Here is a 21860-nt window from a genome sequence, read left to right as displayed (position 1 = left end):
ACTTATTAGACCTCTCTAACCACACACCACATTAATTCACTCAATTACTCTATTTAAGTTTAATCAATTGGGCTAAATTTTCTAGGACATTACAATAACCATATTCATAATTTACAAATTGCATTTTTTTCATAATTTATAACATTAATCATTACTAATATCACATGTTCTCAATCTAAGGGACATAATACAAATAACCATGCTCCTTTTTTATAGTATGTATGATCACACCTCCCTTATATCCTTCATATGCCTTTGAGATAAAACTATGAGCTATAACTTGCTAGGATCGTCTATGATATGAGACTACCCTAGCCATTCACAAGTAAAGGGCTACTAGCCAAGGTTGCCTAACTTACTTGTGGATCATAGTTTTCTTCAAATCTCACACTGTGTGGCGTCATTCTCCCTAAACTAGTTTTCTCATCGAACAAGTGAAAAACTAATTGGGTTCAAGTCTTTCATCAAACAAGTAGGATAGTAGATATAAGTAAGTCTGGGCAAACCATCAAGCTCTAATGGTAGCCTCACCACATAAATTTTAACTCACTACTCCTTTTCCTAGGTGAATTCTCACCTCTCATGATCATGCATTGCATAATTTGCAATATTCTCTAGCATACAAAATACTTAATTACAAGCATGCTTAATGTTATCATTAAACTCATATCACACACGATTATCACATAAACACGTAACAACCAATCATTAAACTCCACATTTTTACAATCATAGTACCCCACATTTACACAATCATCGAACTCCACATTTTACAATCATTAAAGTCCACAATTTCACAATCATTTAACTCCACATTTTCACAATCATTGAACTATAAAACTATCACAATCATTGAGCTCCATAAAATTATCACAATTATTGAACTTCACAAAATTATCATAATCGTTTCCATAGTCTCACAATTGATAATCGTTGATTTTCAACATTTTAAGTCACACTTGCTGTCACACTTCAAACTTTTAAAGTGTGATCGGCTGGAATATAAGAAAACTCATATTCCATAAGCCTAAACCCTTAATACCTCTATCATATTAATTATAATTTTATCATACGATCATCATTTATATTAAGTAATTGTTAATAATTACAAAATATTTAGCTAGTTATAGAATTTTTGGCAAAGTGTCCACTATAAGTTGGACTTTCAAAATTTTTACAACCTACCAAAGAGAACATCCAAGCTACAATTGGAGTTTTGCTTTGAAATAGTATACACATAAACAACTCAAAATAATTTAACTAAAGGTCCTACTATATGATTCGTGGAACAATTCTAGAACTAAAAGACATAATGTTTAAATATTTATATTAATCTACAATGTAATTGAAGCAACAACATATTTTTCATCTCAAGGACTCTCACAAGATATATTGAAGAGCAGGTCCACTTTCACTATTTGAATATCAATTTTTTTCAATAAATAACATCCCCAAATAATAAATAAGTAAATAAATAATGATAATCAGGTAATAAAATAGAAAAGAGGAGATAGGGAATCATAATCAACAAATTAAAAATATATCTTTTATATAAAGCAAATCATAAAAATACAATTCTTAAGAGCAAAACCACTTGGAAAACTAGTTTTTTGTTAGGACCTAAACAAAACAAATAATAGGTGTAGACACACAATCCACAAGGGTAAGTAACATCCAGCGTGGCTAGAAACTATAAAAAACAGATGCAAGCATAAAGCTCACGAATAACAGGTGTGGATTAAATCTACAAAATTACATCCTTTATTCCATGTGTATTGGCTAACACATAGGGCTAACATCTCTTATATACCCTGCTTGCTAGGTGTGTCATGGTGTACCAAGGGCTAACAAAACTATTGTTAACAAGCAGCATTCTGTATGCAGTCTTATAAAACATTTTTAGTATGCATGGAAGGAAAATATACTTGTAGTTCAAATTGTTCGCAAATTTATAACACATACTTAATCTTTTCATTAGTAGATTGTCCAATCCATGCATGAATAATGTATTTTGGAAAACAAAATAATCAAATTAAAATATATGCCAATTATACACACTTCAACGCAAACATTTTAAGGCTCCATAATATATAAAAACATAAAAATTAAATTTAGGAAAGTTCTATTTATCCATTTAAACTAAAAAAAAACCATCATCATCTTTAACTTATAGAGAATGTTATTTACTTACCTGATATATCACCTAGTTCCAAAATTCCTTCTTTTTACAACTGTAATCAAGTTTTCTTTTCTTCTAATGACCCTATCAAACATGATAGGATTTTAATAAATTTGCTATCAGATAAACAAACTCTCTTACTCCAATAGTAGAATCACAATCAACTTAAATAATTCAAAGTTTATCCTTCATCATCATTTAAGTCTCTACATTTCTCATATCATTTTTAACCCAACAAATTAAATTATTAGAGTATAATTTCCTTTTTAAACATTTTTACAAACACTAATTTACATAAATTTTCAAATAAATCAATTAAACTCCTTACTTCTTAAATCATTTTCCTTGATAGTTACCAATATAATTATTATACTTCACAACACCAATTCCCACTAGATGTCAAATTCAATTTATGAAATTAATTTCCAAGAATTTAAATAATCACATATTACTTTCAAAGTAAAACCTCCTTTGCAACTTCTTCTAATCAACCTTTCAATAACATCTTATAGGCACCAATATTCAAGTTTTATATCCAAGCTATTCTCTTTTAATTTCATCTAAATAAATACTTCAACATCAACCAATCTAAATAATTCTAATTTAACTCAAAAATTATAACTCATACATATACCATTATCAAGCTTTAAGTTAAATTTTCAACTAAATTTTGAATTTCCTTCCTATACAGCACAATAGTGGCAACGGTAGAATTAAGAGAAAAATTTTCAATTTTACCCCATCACTTCTTCCACTTACATGCATAGCAATTGTCACCTCAAATGAACCAACAACATACAAACAAGGAGGAGGAAGAGAATATTATGTCTATACAGGGAAGGAAATGAAGATTGGGAGTGAGCATAGAAAAGAGATGAGCTGATCGGTAGCTGACCAAATAAGCAAAAGGAAGAAAGAATTTTAGCTTGCCCAAGCAATTACACACACACGAAATAACAACAAGAAGAGAAGAAGGGCTGGACATACTTGAGACAATGACAAAGGCGAAGGAATGGCGATGAAATAGGGAAAAACTCATAGCTGCGATGAATGAAATGGTGGCAGGCACACTGGCGATGCTGACTCACATAGACGATGGGTGACTAATGATTGAGAGGGAGAAAGAAAAAATTGATGGGAGATAGGTAAGGGTTTATTACACAACTATCTAACTCTTTTTGCTTCTCAAATGTTTGAAGAATACAAGAAAAGGAGAGGGAAAACAATTTGATAGAGATAAAGGCAGATTGGTAATTTCATGAAGTAATAAAATTACATAAAACTCCTTGGGCCAAACTTAGATTTGAACTTAGGACCTAAAAGGGTGTATTATTTGCATAGCTTCTACTACACCAATACTCCTTGTCATAATTGTCATAAAATTACTATAACTACAGTTAAAACATAATAACATATATTTAATTAATTTATCATTTATTATTATTATTTTTAAATCCTTGGGTTATTGCACTTGCATTTGAATAATTTCACATGATTAAAATTATAGTATATAATTCAAGAAATTAACTAATACACAAGGCATAAGAAAGATTTTTCCTCAGTTACTTTAAACCTTGGAGAAGTTAAAGATTTATCTTTTAATTACACACTCCTAAAGCATTCACGAAGCTTGAATGGTGCCAAATCTTGATTATTCTACAATTTTCACAAAAATTATCAATAACCTCTTTAGGGTAATTTCCAACATTTAGTTCAATACTTCAACATTCTTACAATTCAATCTCCTCATATACAAAGGTATCCATAGGGTTTATTAACTTCCTCTAACTCCCTTTACTTTCATTGAATTCCTAAATAACCATTAATAGAGCTAGATTGCTCTAACTACCTCATTAATGGTGGAATTTTGATTATGGCTCCTAACTATCAAATACACATGGAGCTATAAATGCTAAGTTTATATAACTAAACAACTCTCATTAATTCTATTTAAGTCAATAGGTTCGGACTCATAGCCTCCATGGACCGAAAATTATCCTTCTTAATTAAACCCTAACTTTTAAATTCAAGAAAAATGGAAGAGGAAGAGAGGGAAAGAGATTAGAAACCTTACCTTGATGTTTGGTGGCTTAAAATTACTCATAACCCTTCATTTTTGCAAGCCCTAACGTAGCCTTTTTGTTCTCTTTCATTTCTTATTTATTTTCTCTTTGTTCTTCACATCTGACATAGGCCTATTTTTGCAGAATTTGTGACCATGCACCATGCACTATGACATGTGGTATAGAAGAGCGAATTCTTGCGTTTTGATGGCTCAAGAGCTGCAACATCTTGTGCATGTACCTTGACATGTGGTACAGAGTCATTTCTCTTTATTTTTTACTTTTTAATGTTTAGGTAGCCCAACCTTGCTCCAGACCCAATCTAAGATTGAAATCACAATAAAAAAATACTTGTTAGCTCTATGTAACTACACACCACATAAATTTACTTAATTACCCTCTTTTACTTAGTTAATTTAGGGTTAAATTCTCTAGAATGTTCCAATGTACTTACTAGCTTTTGAGATATGCATGAGTAGATTGCTTGGGAGTTATTGAAGGAGCATAAGCATGATAGGTAGGAGTTCACTCTAGATTAGTCAAAGACTAGTATAGAAAATTCATGTGGTGTAACCTCCAATGAGTTTGTGCACAGTGGTTAGAATTTATAATTACTTATGTACTTAATATTGCCAATAGCCTATGGGTATGACATGGGTTAGGCATAATGCTTAGTATCACTAATTTTTGAATGGACAGTATGGGTTAGGTAATATATGACACCTTGAAATTTGAATAAGGAGAACTCATGGCCCAAGAGTAAGTATGGAAGAATTTAGTTGGGTGATCACTCATAATTAAAGAGTAGAGTTAGTTCAATCACACAGACTAAACCTATATGAGCTAATAGCTTATAATTCAATCATATGATATAGGGAGAGATATAAGGAGATTGCATTAATCTTAAAGCATTCATATATGAGAAATTATGATCATGTAATGAATTGAATTATATGCTATTAAAGTCTTGTTTATGCAATTGCCACACTTTAATATGCTTTTATTAAGTTTCTTAGTTACTGAGATTATTTAATCTCACTCCTATTACTTAATATTTTCCAGGAGAAGATAATCTAAGGGAAAAGGGAAATCTCATAGGCCAAGCACTAGAGATCTTACTTGTATAGTCTTTAATTCTTAAAGTTTATCTAATATGAACTTTATTTTGCCAGCCTTAGATCATTATACTTAATGACTATCATTCATTTGCATGTGAGCCCTAAATATTTAATTTGGGCATTTTTGATTATGGCCTTAAGTTTTAAAACAAGGGTTAAATGCAAATTTGAAATGAATTAGGATATACTATCTGATTTGGCTTAATTATCGATTAGGTTATGAGCATTATGCGTGTTTTACTTAATATATGTTGGGATTGGGAATGTTGTGAGGGGAGACACTTGTGAGGTGCTTGAAGCATAAATATTGGCTAGGAATTATGTGTTTCTAGGATCCTTCTTGGGTATCGAGATGTAATATGACTAGGATTAGTGTTAAACTGTTATATTTTTGGTGTTTGAGTACTTGGATCTTCTTATTTAGAGTTCTGCATGATTAGAAGGTATTTTAGTAGTTGAATTTGTTGTTATCATTGCTATGTTGAAAATATAGGGTTCATTACAGCGGAAAACATGCTTGGCCGCGGTGAGTATGCATGTGAATGTTAGTCATAGTAAGGTCGGTACTGTGCCACAGGCTATGATGAAGGTGATGTTAGCCACAATGAGTGTGTCAACATAAAGTTGGCTACAATGAGGATACTTCTAGCTATGGAAAATTAGTTTAGTTTTCTTGAAATGATATTTTAGCCTTTTATCTATTCGTCTCAATACTTTCTTTCTTTTCCATGCTCCTGTGTGATAGAGATATTCTAATTTTTGAAAAATATTATTTGCTTGATCATTTTGAGTATTTTTGGGATCTTAGATTCATGGTTGTACTTTGTTTTTATTATTATGAACTTTAAAGTGATGGTTGATCTTCGCAGTTAAGGATTATTAGTTGGGCGGTTAATTGGGATTAATGAAGGATGTCTTTTCAATTCTTGTTGTAATCATAGGAACCATACCAAAGAGTGATTGGTTCTCCGAAGAACCATAACAAAGATCGTTGGTTCTTGCTAAAATTGTTGTTCTCAATGGTGATTAGCCTTGAATGAGGCTCCTCAAGCTTTTGTCTGAATGAGTATGAAATTTTCTTGAGTTAGGTTTGTTTTGTCAAATTCAAGTTTTCATTTGATTAAATCAAGGTTTGGTAGATGGATTTTCCAAAATCATATTTCGAAGAGCTTAGTCTATTTACAATCTAGATTTGCACTTTCTCTTAATTTTCAAAAAAAAATTATGACATACTTAGGAAATAGGTGGCTGGGTTTGATTTTCATGATATTTTCTAGTTAATATTTGATTATTAATCTTAAGATTATAAATGGCAAGAGATTGTATGGCAATGGTGTTTAGGTTGTCTAATTTTCTATTGTTTGTTTAATTCGGGTAAGTGCGTGGGTGCTTGTGTGTATATGCGCTTGTAAATGGTTATAGTTTTCATTCTGAGACAAGACTTTGTGTGTATTAGTGCTAATGTTGAATTTTACTCAGTGTCTTACTCTCTATTTTTCGAAAATGTCATTGGTCGAGCATCATTAAGCTAGAGTCCATGGACTTCTCTCTCTCTAAAATGTTTATTTAATTTAAACTACTTAATTAAATATGATCTTTGAGATGGCAGAGCATTTCCTCTTAAAAGTGGAATTTTAGTAGTTTTTGATGCCATTGTCGAACAGTCATGGAGCAAGCAAGCAATTGTGGCCTACTTGTTGCCGAACCTAGTGTGTGCTCTAATGATGGTATCATCCTCCCTGGTTGTGAAAGGGTGGTCCTCAGTGCTAGGAGATAGTTGATTGCTCTATAAAAAATAAAAGGACTTGCAGATTGACATTAGGGCGACAATTAGGTTTAGAGAAGAAAGGGAAGGAGTGAACTTATGGGCATTAATACAGGGGAGAGAGAGAGAGAGAGAAAGAGAAAGAGAAGTAAAACAAAGAAAAGAGAGGCCATGTCAACACTATTAGTCAAACAATAATATTTAACAGTCAACATTAATGTGGGATAATATTGCCCCAACCAAAAGTTTAAGATACTAGACGCTTCGTACAAAAAAGTTTCAAGACATTTTTATCGTTTAACCCTTATATAATCATCTTTTACATCATAGTATAGTTAGATTATTAACTTTATTTGTAAATAATAAATTAAAAGTCATAAATAAAAAAAAATAAAAGTAACCTCTTTTATAATTATATATGCACTCCTAGAAATTAGAAGGTTGACAATTTTAAAAATAATTAATCAATATTCATTAATATATATAATTACTGGTTTCATTTTGGATGTACACTCTCATTTTAAAATAATATATATATATATATAATAAACAAATTTTAACCAACTTATACAATTTAAAAAATTGTCAATACTAATAATTATGTTAAAATTTTAGAATTTGGATTTAAATGTCCTTAATATTAATAAAACAAAGTTTATCTTGTGAAAATAAATTTTATTTTCTAAAGAAAACCTTGAAAAAAATAATAAATACTTCTTCAATTTTGCAGTTTTTCTTATAATAAAAAACAGAAAATATATGATAGTTTCTTTTATGTTAAGTGCACTTTTAGTCATTTAATTTTACACAAGTTTCCATTTTAATTTTTTAAATTTATAAAGTATTCCTTTAATTTTTTAACTCCAATATGTTAGTTTCATCCCTAAAAAAGTCTTACATTTAACTTTTAATATTGATAAAAACATACTTAAATGTTAATGTATTAAGTTTAATTTTTTAAAATAATAATGATTTGAGAAAAAAATCATTTGAAATTATAGGATTGAACAGATGCTTTATAAAATTAAGAAGCCCAACTAAAACCTAATGTAAAATTATGGAATGGTGTTAGGAGGGAAGATTTTTCACCTTCTTGAGGTGTTAGGCAAAGGGATCCCCTATCCCCTTATTTGCTTGTTCTTAGGATGGAAAAGTTGTCCCACATGATTTCTGACTCTGTTAACTTGAATGAGTGGAAGCCTTTAAAGGTTGGAAGGAGAGGGGTGCAAATATCTCATCTTCTTTTTGCTAATGATTTGTTGTTTGTTTGTGAAGCAAATGTGGAGCAAATGTGTAATGTTATGAAGGTTCTTGATCTGTTTGGGGAAATGTTAGGTCAGAAAGTTAATAAGCAAAAAAATTTTGTTTTTTCTCTAAGAATGTATCTCGGTTACATCAAAAAGAGATATGTGATGTTTGTGGATTTAGCAAGAATAAGGAGATTGGGAGATATTTGGGGGATTTTATTGTGAATGGAAGGACGACTCGTGATAAATTTTAGTATTAGGTGAACAAGGTATAGAATAAGTTGAATAGGTGGAAAAGGCAATATTTGTCTCTTGCTAGTTGCCTAATTCTTGTGCAAGCATCTTCTTTTGTGATGCCAAAGGGGATTTATAACACTATTGCAAGGTTTGTAAAAGGATTTCATTGAGGGTACCAGTGAAGAGAAGAGACATATGCATGTTGTTAGTTGGGAGACTTTATGCCTTCTTAAGGAGAATGGAAGTTATAGGTTAAAGGACATGGAATTGATGAATGGGGCTTTACTTGCTGAATTGGCTAGAATATTATAGCAAAACCTTAAAGTTTGTGTTCAAAAGTTCTAGGGATAAGTATAGAAGGGGTGATAGCCCTATTGATTATTGTTCTGTTAAGAATTTTGATTCTACTCTTTGGAAAGTTATGGCTTGGTTATGGCTTAAGATTTCAAATTGTGTGGCTTGGGAGGTTAAGGATGGGATTCGGGTCAAGTTTTGGAAGGATGTATGGGTTGGTGATGATGTATGTATATGAATAAATGCTTTAGACAACCGGAGGGGAGGCTAATTAATTGTAGTATGAAATATCTAGTAAATGAAAGAGGAGAATAAGAGTGTGTTTTTTGAAGGATTATTTATATCGAGAAGATTTATTAAGGTTGAGAGCTACACCGATACCTCAAGGAAATGCAGGGCATGATGGGATAAGTGGAAATTTTCAAATTTAGATACTTATTTTGTTTTGGATATGTTTCAGGTTCTTAATGTTCAGGTTAATGTAAATTCTGAGGAGGTTTAAAGGTGCATATGGAAATGGAAGGGTCCAAGGTGTGTGCAAGTATTGCTATGCTCGAGAGGCTTTTAACTTTAGTTAGGAGACACATAATTTTGGGCTGTTCCTCGATCTATTGTAAATGCAACAGTGAGGATGAGGATGTGATACATTTTTTTTACTTTACGTAAGAATAATTGGTTTATTAATAACTTAAAGGGTGGAGATAAGTGGGGAAGGATTTTTGCTGTCACTTATTGGTTGTTGTGGCATTAGTGGAATAAAGTTCTATTTGAGGAAGGATATGTGATGGTTCAAAATCCTAAGAGGGTTATTATAAATTATGTGTAGAAGATTGTCTCTATTATAAGGTCTTTCTGTGAGCATGGAAGTTAGGAAGCAAAGAGTTAAGGTAAAGTGGAAGCCTCCTATGAAAGGTTAGGAGAAACTAGATTTTCATGGAGCTTTTAAGGTGATGCTTTTTTAGTTGGTTGTAGGGGTCTCTTTAGGAAGTTTAATGGAGAATGGTTGGGTAGTCAAGTAAAGAGGTTGGGTTCCTGTTCTGCTTATTTGGCTGAACTATAGGGTGTATACTAGGGTCTACGATGTACTAGGGTCTATGATGTACTAGGAAGAAAAGGTGATTCAACCAGTGTTATTCAATAAATTAAAAGGAAGTAGCTACAAAGTTGAATTCATGTAGATTGCTACATATGATTGGTGATTTGCTGAGGTTAAATTGGCAAGTAGAGATTGTTAATACATTGCGGGAAGGTAACTTTTATGCAGATTGGTTAGCTAACCATAGTTTTACTCACAAGTTTGATCTTGTTTATTTGTCTGATCCTCTTGAGGGGTTTTTCATTTGCTATATAATGACTTAGTGGGTGCTCATACCACTAGAGATATTCTGTGAGTTAGTTGAATACAGAGCTTTATCCATCTTTTTTACTAAAACAAAAAATCTAATCTAAAATTAGATGATAAAAAATACACATTAGCTTCTCTTTTATAATGCAAATTGAGGAAATATTCAATTAAAAAATAGGAGTATTTATACTACACTATTGTAAAGTTTAGAAAGAGTTACATGGTACTAAGGCTCTATTTTGGCAACCCACATCCCACTTTCATAAAGTGCTTTCTTATTTTTAAAAATAAGATGTTGTTTGGGTATCGCATTTCACTTCAAACTAACTTTTTAAAAGTACTTTTTGAATGTTATTGAATGTGGATTTGGTTAAAGTTATAGAGAAAAGCTTTTGCAATGTGATCCCTTTGATTTTTTTGGATAAGGATCTCTTTGATTTTTTATATTACTATGTTACCCCAAAATTTTTAATAACTCTTCTATTTTTAATCTTTCTTTATATTTTTGTCACAAAAAAATTCTTTATATTTTTTTTTACTCTTGGGACTATTTTTGTACAATTATTTTTATTTTACTATTAATATTTTAAGTGTGACTTTTAATAAAAAGATGAATAGAGTTCACGATTCAATTAAGACCAGATTATACATTATAAATAGAACAACCAATCATGTTAATTTTTAATATTAATGATTGTTGAGCTATTTATTATACAATTTCCAACATATCAAACTTTATATTTTTTATAATTATTCAACATATTAAATTTTATGTTATCCAAAATTTTTACCACATTTTTAAACATTTCTAATATATTACATTTATATAAAAAAATTACAAATCATCACAAATCAATGTCCTTTTTTAATAATTGTATATTCAAAAGTATATTCCAATATATATATATATATAATTCAAATAACTTTCAGTTTACTAAACTGACTTTTAAAAAAATATTCAAACATAAATTTCATTACAATAACTGACTTTCAATGAACTTACTTTTGTCAAATAAACTTTCAACAAATGGATTTTTGGCAAACTGAAAATCAAATACACACTAAATCTTACTCCCTCCATTCAAGAATGCAAGACATTTTTTCAAGGATTGGATATTAAAAAATATAAGATATTTTTAATCTTTTAAAGTGTAATCATTACCTTTTTTTTTTAAAATTGCCCCTATTGAATAAACTATTTTATACTATTTAGGGTGAAATGCAGGGATAAATATGAAAAGATAGGATTAGTTTTAAGACAAGTAACTACTTGATTGGGGGTGAAATTTAGTTAAAAATACTTTAAATTTTTTAATAAAGGGAGTAACATATTATAAAATTTATTTCCTCTGTTTATGCTTTAAAATTTTTTGTTTATGATTAATGTGACATCCTCAAAATTTTAAATTGGATTAATTAGGATGATTAGATTAATCAAGTTTATTATTAAGGTGTGTGGCCATAGAGGTCTAACGGGTATATTTAGTTGTATTTTCAATCCTAAACATGGGTCTGAAGTGAAGTTGGGTCACTTAGATGTGAAAAGAGGAAGGAAATCAGAAGGGTAAGGTTCTATGCCACGCGCCTTGACATGTGGATGAGCCACCGCGGTACATGTGGGTTGACTCGCCTAGGGAAAGACTTCTTTGTGCCATACGCCAAGGTGGAGGGCTAATCTTACAAAAATAAAATTGTGAAATGCAGTAGAAAAAGGAGAGGAAACAAAGAGAAAACAAAGGAGCAACTAAAGAGCTATGCTAAGGCTTAGGAGGTTCAAAGTTTTGGAGTGTTTTGAAGCCTCTAAACAATAGAGGTAAGATTCCCAAGCTTAAATCTACCTACTTCTTCCATTTTTTTAATGTTGAAGTTAGGATTTGATTGAAAAAGATAATTTTCAATCCATGTAGGCTATGAGTCCAAACCCATTAATTTAAATAGAGTTAATAGGAGTTGTTTGAATTATTAAACCCAACATTTATGGTTTTATGATGGTTGATGACTGGGAAGCATTTAATATTCAAATTTTCACCATAAATATGATGGTTTGGACAATGTGGTTTCATTAATGGTCAATAAAGAGTTCAATGATATTAATATGAGTTAGAGGAAGCTAAAAAACCTTATAGGTATTGTCATATAAGTAAAAAATGAATCTTATAAGTGAAGAAATGTGTGGATTGATAGTGGAATCACCTACAAATTGGATATTAATGAATTGTATTGTGATTAATTGTAGAGTATCTATATCCGCACCATTCAAGCTTTTTGAAAGTTTTGGGAGTGAGTAATTGAGGGGTAAAATCTTTGCCCTCTCAAAGGTTTGAAGTAACCGGGATAATTCTTTCTCATGTTCTTATGTGTTAATTAGTTTATGATTTGGCATTTGATAATTGAATTATATGAATTGGAATGAAATGTAGGTGTGGCATAAAATTTCTTGAAAATCCATTATGATGATTTTTGCAAAGGTTCAATGATATATTATATGCAAAATCCTTTGAAACATGATTAATGGATTTCTTGTTATATAATTTCATAAAGTTCAATGATTATGTGCTAAGTAGAGTTCAATGAATGTGTGATAGAAGGAGTTCAATAAATTGAAAAGGAAAATGCACGATGAAATTGTGTGTTGGAAAGTTCAATGAATGTGATTGATGTGAAGTTCAATGAATGGGTGTGTTATAAAAAGTTCAATGATTTATTGTAAGTGGAGTTCAATAATTATGTGATTTAGAAAGTTCAATGACCATACATAATATGAAGTTCAATGACTAATTGTGATTATGTGTAATGAGAATACAATGAGATAACTAAACATGCTTAAGTAGTAATTAATTGCATGCTATGAGTTGGTGCATATATATGCATCGCATGATCATAAGAGATGGGATTTCATCTAGGAAGAGGATCAAAGATTTAAATCCATATGGTAAGGCTTCTATCAAAGCTCGATAAATAGCCTGAATTTATTTTGTACTTTGTCCCAATTGTTCAATGAGAGACTGTCCCACAAGTTTAACGAGGGACTTGAATCTAGTTAGTTATCCACTTGTTCAATGAGAAAACTATTCTAAGGAGAATGGCACCCCATAGTATGAGAAAATGGGGGAAATCATGACCCATAAGTAAGATGGAAAGCTTTGGCTTGGTAACCTTTCATAAGTGTTTTAGCCAGGGGTAGTCTCAATGTATAAACAAACCTAATATGTATATAACCCATGTTTTTGTGTCAGAAGAATAAAGAGGGTATAAGAGAGGTGCGATCATGCATATAGTGAAAAAGGGCACATGGTTATATGTATTATGATCCTAATGTTGATAATCGTGAGTTTAACCTAATTCCTTATGAACTAAGTAAATAGATCATGTGATTAGTTCTTTTCTTGTATAAAATTGTGTTTATTAATCATGGTCTCTTAAGTATGTGCAATTATGCATGAAAATGTGGATTTTATGTTTTTGAGAATGATATGTGATTTAGAATTGTATTGTAATTTGCCACTTGCATTTAAATTAATTGACATGCATTAATATGAGTTAGTTGAACCTTAGTTACTGAATAGTTGTTCTCACCCCACTATCTTTAATATTTTAGGAAATAGCTCAAGAGGACAAAACAGAGGAAAACGATCAAAGACATAGGATTTGACATGCTATTAGTAGGCCTCTTTTATCTTTTGAGTTAGTATGTGTATATGATGATTAATATTGCCAACTAGGACTAATCCATGTTAGAGCTTACTAGCATAATGTATTTTGTGAATTGTTAAGTATATTGTGGGCCTCAAGGTGTATGCATGTGTTTTGTCAATTTTAGAGTAGAGCTAAAATACTAATGTGAGTAAGAAATGATTATAACTTGTGATTTTTGTGAATTATTGGGTGAAAAGTGAGATTTTAACTCTCCTTTTTATTTTTAAGATTAAGGGTGAGCATTGAAAATGTGATTTATAAGTAAAAAGTTTAGCATTGAAAATGTGAATTATAAGTGCTATGTGTGTTGTGGTGCATTGCATAGGTTAGCTTTAGTATATTATATGTTGTTGGAATGGTGTCTAAGGCTTTTGGCTTGTGGTCTGTGTTTTGAACACTTCATTTTGCTAAAAGTGATGGAAAAGTGAGAATTTTGAAAAGAGTGTCCAACTTTTGAATGAAGAATAATTTGAAGATGAAACTAAACCCATTAGCTAGAGCTCAAAAAAAGCTTTCCATAATCACTTAGTTTGAGTCAATCGAACGTCGGATGGAGAATTAGGGCATGTTAGAAGTTGCCTTGAAAGCTATTAAATTGACATCAAAATTTTACTATCATGAAATGTGCAATGCACTGCGATGCATTGTATTACGAGCTGCGGTGTATGGCATGGTGGCTCACAAGCCGCAGTGCATGTTTAACGAGTCTGGTGCACACCTTAAATTTTGCAAAAAACTTGTGTTTTTTGATTTATAAGCACATGGAATGATTCTTTAAATGATCCCTTGCTTCCTCATAATGTTTATACTTTAATTGTCAATTGCAAAACCTTTTGAAATGGTTTTAACATTGAAAATGTGGGATCCTCTCATTCTAATCCAAATGTGAACTTGGTAATGTGTCTTTTATCTTAACCAATCTTTTAATTAATTGAGATTTAGAGTTAATCAGAGAATAATAAGGGAGGAGATTACAATTAAGCCCATACTTCATGAAGAAATAGAGAAAAATTTAGGGAGATTAATAGTTAGGTCCCAAAGAAATGAATTAATGATAGTTAGGTCCTCAATAAAATTTTCTACAAAATGAATTATAAATATTAATCCAAATAGTTACAAACAAAATTTTTTGTTATAACTTAAATATTATATTTAATATTTAAATATTTATTTGCAATTAAAACTTTTGAATCGATATTTTCAATTTATTTTTTTAAAAAATTATCGAGGACTTAAATGATATTAATTCAGTATTTTGGAACTTAACTGTCATTCTTTCAAAAATTTATTTAATTTTTACAAACTAAAATTTATACTAATACTTAACAAAAAGGGAGAATAACAATTAAGGACCTGCTAAGAACATTAATCTCAATTACGAACCGTAAAATTTTGAAATTTCAATTAAGGACCATGGTCCTTAATTGTGATTAAAAAAATATAATTTGTGGGGTGAGATTCATTATTGCCATTTAAGAATTCACTAACCCAACTTGAGAAAATTTGTAACGTATATTGTGAAAACATGAAACCCCACTTGGAAATTGAATATTTAACAAAAGCGCCACTTGAGAATTCACTAACTCGACTTGAAAAAATTTCTAACATATATTGTGAAAACATGAAACTTTACTCGGGAATCGATTATTTAATAAAAAACACTAATTTAGATAAGTCACTTTTTATTAATGATTTTCAAGTGGGGTTTCATTTTTTCACAATATATGTTAGAAATTTTTTTAAGTCTAGTTAGTGAATTCTCAAGTAGCGCTTTTTATTAAACATTCCATTTTCAAGTGGGGTTTCATGTTTTCACAATATACGTTAGTAATTTTCTCAAGTTGGGTTAGTGAATTCCCAAATCGCGTTAGTGAATCCCACCTCACAAATTATATTTTTTTATCACAATTAAGGACCATGGTCCTTAACTCTGATTTTAAAATTTTACGATCCGTAATTGAAATTAATATTCTTAGCAGGTTCTTAATTGTCATTCTCCCTAACAAAAATTAGTTTGATAGATGTACTTAAGGTTTATGTCATATACTTTCAATTTTGTTATACGACCGACCTTTTCTTTTTTGGCCAGAATGCAACAAATTTTGAATAAGTATGGTTCAAGTACAATTAGTAAAATCGTTTAGTATAAATTGTGGAACCAGAAAATAATTAAAATGAAATCGTATGTAAATTATTCTTGTCATTTTTACCTTTCTTGATCTTGATGCTATTTTTGTTTTGTTTTGTTTTTTGACCAACTGATGCTATTTTTGTTTAACTGTTCATTCCTTTTTAATCCTTTCTAGTTTGTTTGTTTGTTTATTATTATTTTTTTTTTGGCCTGGAGATGATAAGGTTAATTATATCAACAAAAAACAATGAAAAGTATTAAATATTAATTAACGATAATAAAAATTGAGCCCAGCGAGATTACAAGTCCAGGGTCCATACGCAAGGAAGACGTAAACACTGGAGGAGCCGAAAGCTGCAATACGCTATCGAAACTCCAAGTCGAATTTTATCTCGCACCCTTTTCGTGTTTATTGTTAAAAGTTCGATCTTTTGGGCTCGACTGATTATTTTTTCAGCCAAATAGATGTCTGAAAATTCATTATTATCGTTTGACGGATCACATCTGTAGATATCGTTTGCCCTATCTGGTGCTTAATAGATTTTATGACGATGGAGGGCAATTGGAAATCTAAGGATCAAATTGAAGTTTCAGAAGGCTTATACACAAGGGTTTCTGATTTCTCCTTTGGCGACCGGATGCCCACTTCTCCTACTGTATGTTTCCTCCCCGTACTCTCATCCATGTCTCTGTTTCTGTTGGTTGGACCGAAAACTTCTTTGCTTTCTTGTCTTTCGCGTCGCTTCAGTGTTTATGAATTTGTGCTCATGGAATTTAGCTGTGAATTTCTGAAGTCTTTGACAATATTTCTATTTAGGATGAGGACGTCGCATGAAAATATGAAACTGAAAGGAAAATAAGAATATATAGATAGATTAATTGAAATCATCTAAATGAAATACTATACAATTTGGTAATCAATGATGTGTTGTCATTTTAAGACTGGATGCTAATATATTGATACTATTGATAGGGTGATGAGCAGGTCGGTAATCTGCGAGACCATGTTATCAAGGATAACGATCATCATGGTTCTTTCTCCACTGCTGACCTTGAAAGGCATAGTACAAATACTTCCTCGTTCTATCCTGCGTTGTCCGGAGAGACATTGGGAAAAAATAAAGAAAACCTGGAAAAATCAGGTAACCTTCAGAGGAGAGGAAAATATTTCTATTATGATTCTCCGCTGTATGAAGATACTGGGGTTTGGATACCAGTTTCGGTTCCACCTATGTTGGAAGGTGAACATGAGGAGCGGGCTAGAGGTTTTCACTCAAATGGCGGCTATTTTCCAGAGGGTGACTTGGGATGGAATCAATACCTTGGAGAAGAAAAGGAATTGACCATGTGGGATGTAATAGTAGAAATGCTGCTTGTGGCCCGTGGAAAAGTGACTTCTTTGGCTTCAGGAGATATTCAGAAATGCAACTTTTCATGGATATCAAACCTTGTACTTGAACAAGCTTGGAAGGAGATGGCTCAAACTCTCACAGAGGCCAACTTTAGTAATTTGAAGGAATTGCTTGAAACGGAGCCTCCAAAATGGTTGCCTGATAGCTCTTCTTCTTCTTGTATGCTTTGTGGTGTGCGGTTTCATCCTATCATGTGTTCACGGCATCATTGCCGGTTTTGTGGAGGAATATTTTGTGGTGAATGCTCCAAAGGACGAAGCTTGTTACCAATCAAGTTTCGAGTCTCTGATCCCCAAAGAGTCTGTGATGTCTGTTGTGTACGGCTTGAGTCTGTACAGCCATATTTAATGGACCAGGTTAGTAATGCAACTCAAGTGCCAACTCAGGATCTGACAGATCTCAGCACTTTGAGATCTTGGCTGAATTTTCCTTGGGGACAGTCCATGGAATATGAAATTTATAAAGCAACTAACACTATCAAGGCTTATAATCAGGTAAAATCCAGATTTGAGAGTTCTTGTCTAAAGTCCCTGTAGAAAACCTTTCATATCAATTATTATGGGGTTGTGTTTCTTACAAACTTGCTTTGATGGTGATATCTGGCCTTGAAAAGCCTCAAAAATCATCCTGTTGGTTTGCTAGGCCTAGGAGCCGGTGTTTCTTTTAAGTATGTTGTTGCTAAGATCACACTCAGCAAATAGGTTTGACTTAAAACTTGTGACCTGCCTAAGGGTAAGACTTTTGAAAAAAACCAAATAAGATGTTTGAGAAACTGATATGTAATTGCTTTGTCCTTAAGCTAAAGTTTGACCTTTGTTTTTCATTCACATCTCATTTTTTACAGCTTAGTTAATAATTTTCTGTTTATCTCTAGTGATTATTTTGGGATTGATGGAATTATGGCATGATATTTATCAAGTCTCCTCGGTGCAAGGGCAAAATTAGCTAATTCTAAGCCAAAAATGAATTATTTGTAATTTAAAAATGAGGTTTTTGGTGGTGCTATTGATGTTAATAGGTCTATGTCCAAAGAAAGATTTCAATAGTTCAGTATGATAAAAGTCTACGTGGGCTATGTTGAGTGAATTGCAATGTGTTTAATGAAATTCATTTTTGCAGCTTGGTTCCTTGAAGCCAGAGAAGTCAATCCCTGATTTCATTCTAAGGCAAGCAAAAGGCCTTGCAATTATCACTGTTGTGAAAGTGGGAGTCATGGTTACCTACAATATTGGTACAGGACTCGTGGTTGCACGTAGGGAAGATGGTTCATGGTCTCCGCCATCTGCCATTTCCACATTTGGTGTTGGATGGGGAGCTCAGGTGAACTAATTAAATCTTTGATAATGTTGAGCACTTGAGCTAGCATCCTTGATCACAAAAATATGATCTCCTGAAAATTCAAGAGTCAGCACCTTATTGAAATGAGACATGTGCCGCTCTTTTCACATTCTACATCAGCAAGAAGTTCACATTAAAGTTCAACACTCTTCATTTTGTTTTCATTTTCTTGCAAGATGGTCTTCAGTGGAAAAATAAATAAGTTGCATCATTTGGTAGTAGATTAAGCAATAGATAAAACTCTTCATAGATTCTGATTTTTTTTGTTAACAATTTTTAAACCTCAACCTTGCCACTCTACATATAGGCTTCAAATCTTGTAGAAATGCCCATTTGTTTATGCCTTCTGAGGTGTTGAAACTTACTTTTTACCCCTCTTACAGGCTGGAGGAGAGTTAACGGACTTCATAATTGTTCTGAGAACAAAGGATGCTGTCAAGACATTTAGTGGTAATATGCATATTTCACTTGGAGCTGGAGCAAGTGCTGCAGTTGGAACTGTTGGAAGGGCAGTTGAAGCTGATTTTCGTGCAGGGGATGGTGGTCAGGCTGCTTGTTACACGTACAGCTGCAGTAAAGGTATGTATTTTTTGTTAATGCTTATTTAATAAATATATTTTTTGTGGAATAGCATGCAAATGCAATGCAACTTTGCAACTTAGTCTCCTTGTCTAGCAGGAAAATGTACAATTTATGTACAAGTATGGCCAGTGAATGACTGAAAATTTCTTTTTAACTACCAATGGATGCATATTTGTACTGAATGATGGTGAATAATCACAATTTAGGTCATTCAGATTTTGATAATGAAAGATGATATGATAATCAGTAGAAAGATGCTAAAGTGTTGACATCTATCTATCTACTTTTTCATTTGTCTTTCATGGGAATGAAAGGAGAGAAGGTTTTCTTGAGGGTTAAGCAAGGCTGCACTGCCCAGAGAATTGAGTGCCATCCATTTTAGTAGGCAATTCACCTGATTTTATAATAAAAAAGGACACTAGTGCCGAGAATTTTTAAACTGATACACTACATCAACTTATCTGAGAAGTTTAGATTGTTCTACAATGTTTACCCGAAACTTTTAAGAAACATGCTAGGATATTGATGACGTAAACTTTATTTGAAAATGAATCTAGTTGGCCTGAGTACTACGGTCTTTCCTCCTATATTTTGTCTCTTTTTCTTCTTTTTTCCCCCCTAGGTTATACTTGTATCTACTTTCCAGTTTCGATCTCGTGCAATCTCTCTCTGCAAACATGATAATACTCCCTTCATTCAGGATTGGACCTTATTTGGCAATCTGTCTGAATTGAAACGATCTTGAACAAAAGTAATTAGAACACCCCATCCTGACGCTGCAGATAGTTTTCACATTGAACTGCTAACAATGCTAGGGAAGACGGTGAAACCGTGAAAGTGCTGAACTGTTCCTTTCTTTCTTTCTTCTTGTTTTTTCCCCTTTTGGTGGAATAAGGATTTCGGACTAACACCTCAAGGACACAGAGATTGACGGCTACTATATTGGATCTTATTTGCAGGTGCATTTGTTGGATGTTCACTGGAAGGTAGTATTGTGACTACACGATGGCAAGAAAATTCCCGTTTCTATGGCAGCCAGTCTTTAACAGCAACAGACTTGCTTCTTGGCTCGTTGCCAAGGCCACCGGCTGCTGCCATTCTTTACCGTGCTCTTGAAGATATCTATTGGAAGCGTGACGGTTGATTCAATCCTTCAGCATTGCATTGCATGCCTCCAAGATTGTACAGTTGCATTTAAAACTCAAACTGTATAGTTAATTCTTACATGGCATTCTTTGTCGTTGTGAATCCTCCTGAATCTGTGGATATCAATTATCAAGATGATTGATTCGTCTGAAATAGTTGGAGGTTATTGTGTACATAAATTAATAAATTTAACTGCGTACTGTGGGTAGCTTCCTCATACCCTGTAAAATATAACTTGCATAATATATCTGCACGTGTTTTTTTGTGTCTCCGATAGGCCTCGACGGATTCTGTGCATTTTGCACCTCGGTTTTTCCCGCTTAATTTTGCGAATTGCGAGACATTCAGATAATGCGCTCTGTCCCTATGTAGGATTTTATCTGGGGCTAAAAGGCAGTTTGGTTATTAAATTATAGGTTCAAAAGTGTCTGGAATTATAAATTTTTTTATGTAATATTTTTTCTTAAATTTTAAAAATGTTATAATATAATTTTTTCCCTTAACAAAAATTGACATTGTCTATTAGCAGAAAATGGCAGAAAAAAGAAATCATGAAAATGATTAAAAAAATTAGAAAAAATGACCTAAAAATTATAAACAAGGATTTAAAAAATTATTGAAATGGTTAAAAAATTTTGTCCTTCTCTTTTTTTAAAAAAATTTTTAAAGTGTTTTTATGATTTTTTGATCAACTAATAAATAAAATTAATTTTTATTAATAATAAAAATAATATTGTATTGTTTTTAAAAATTGAGAGAAAAACATTGCGAGTGGAGGCTAAGTGGCAAATTGTTATCTAACGATTTTATTCGTACATGTTTTTTGTTTGTTGAAATAATATTTAGCACGAAGTGGGTGGTAAACTTTGGTGTTAAAATTTAATTATTTTTTTGTTATATATTCTATGATAAGTTTATTTTTTTAAAAGGAATATTTAGTTTTATTTTTATTTTATTTTCTCTTTTTTGTTGGTTGTTAGGTTTCAAATCATGCCTTGTAGTTTAAAGCAGTGTTTTTAAAATCGGACTGGACTGGACTGGACGGTCGAACTGGTCGGATCGTCGACTGGTTTGGTTTTCGGTCTGGTTCATAGGAAAAAATTATTTTAAGGGTTGAGCCATTTTGAACTGACAGTTGGATTGAGAACCGAAATTAAGCCTAGAATCGGATCCGGTTTTCAAAAACCGGACTGTTCAAATTTTTTTTTATTTTTATCAATTTTTTTTAAAAAATGACTAATTTTTTTAATCATTTGATATTATATTGTATCATGTGGCTTATTAAGTCATAATAAACTTAAAATATT

At 31.8% G+C, this 21860-nt stretch overlaps 1 protein-coding gene across 1 annotated transcript; it reads left to right on the top strand.

The window, feature by feature from the left end:
* Positions 1-16376: 16376 nt before the first annotated feature.
* Positions 16377-20706, top strand: LOC129304811 (uncharacterized). The gene is made up of 5 exons (XM_054944615.1): positions 16377-16731; positions 17049-17981; positions 18607-18807; positions 19209-19404; positions 20367-20706. Exons 1-5 carry the CDS (start codon positions 16621-16623, stop codon positions 20549-20551), a joined length of 1626 nt encoding a protein of 541 aa, XP_054800590.1. The 5' UTR covers positions 16377-16620; the 3' UTR covers positions 20552-20706.
* Positions 20707-21860: the final 1154 nt, after the last annotated feature.

This window comes from Prosopis cineraria, unplaced genomic scaffold (genome assembly GCF_029017545.1).
Source record: "Prosopis cineraria cultivar Desert tree isolate PC_DT_omini unplaced genomic scaffold, ASM2901754v1 PC3, whole genome shotgun sequence".
NCBI lineage: Eukaryota > Viridiplantae > Streptophyta > Magnoliopsida > Fabales > Fabaceae > Prosopis > Prosopis cineraria.
Note: the sequence above shows the minus strand (reverse complement) of the source record. Positions and strands in the feature narration are given on the sequence as shown.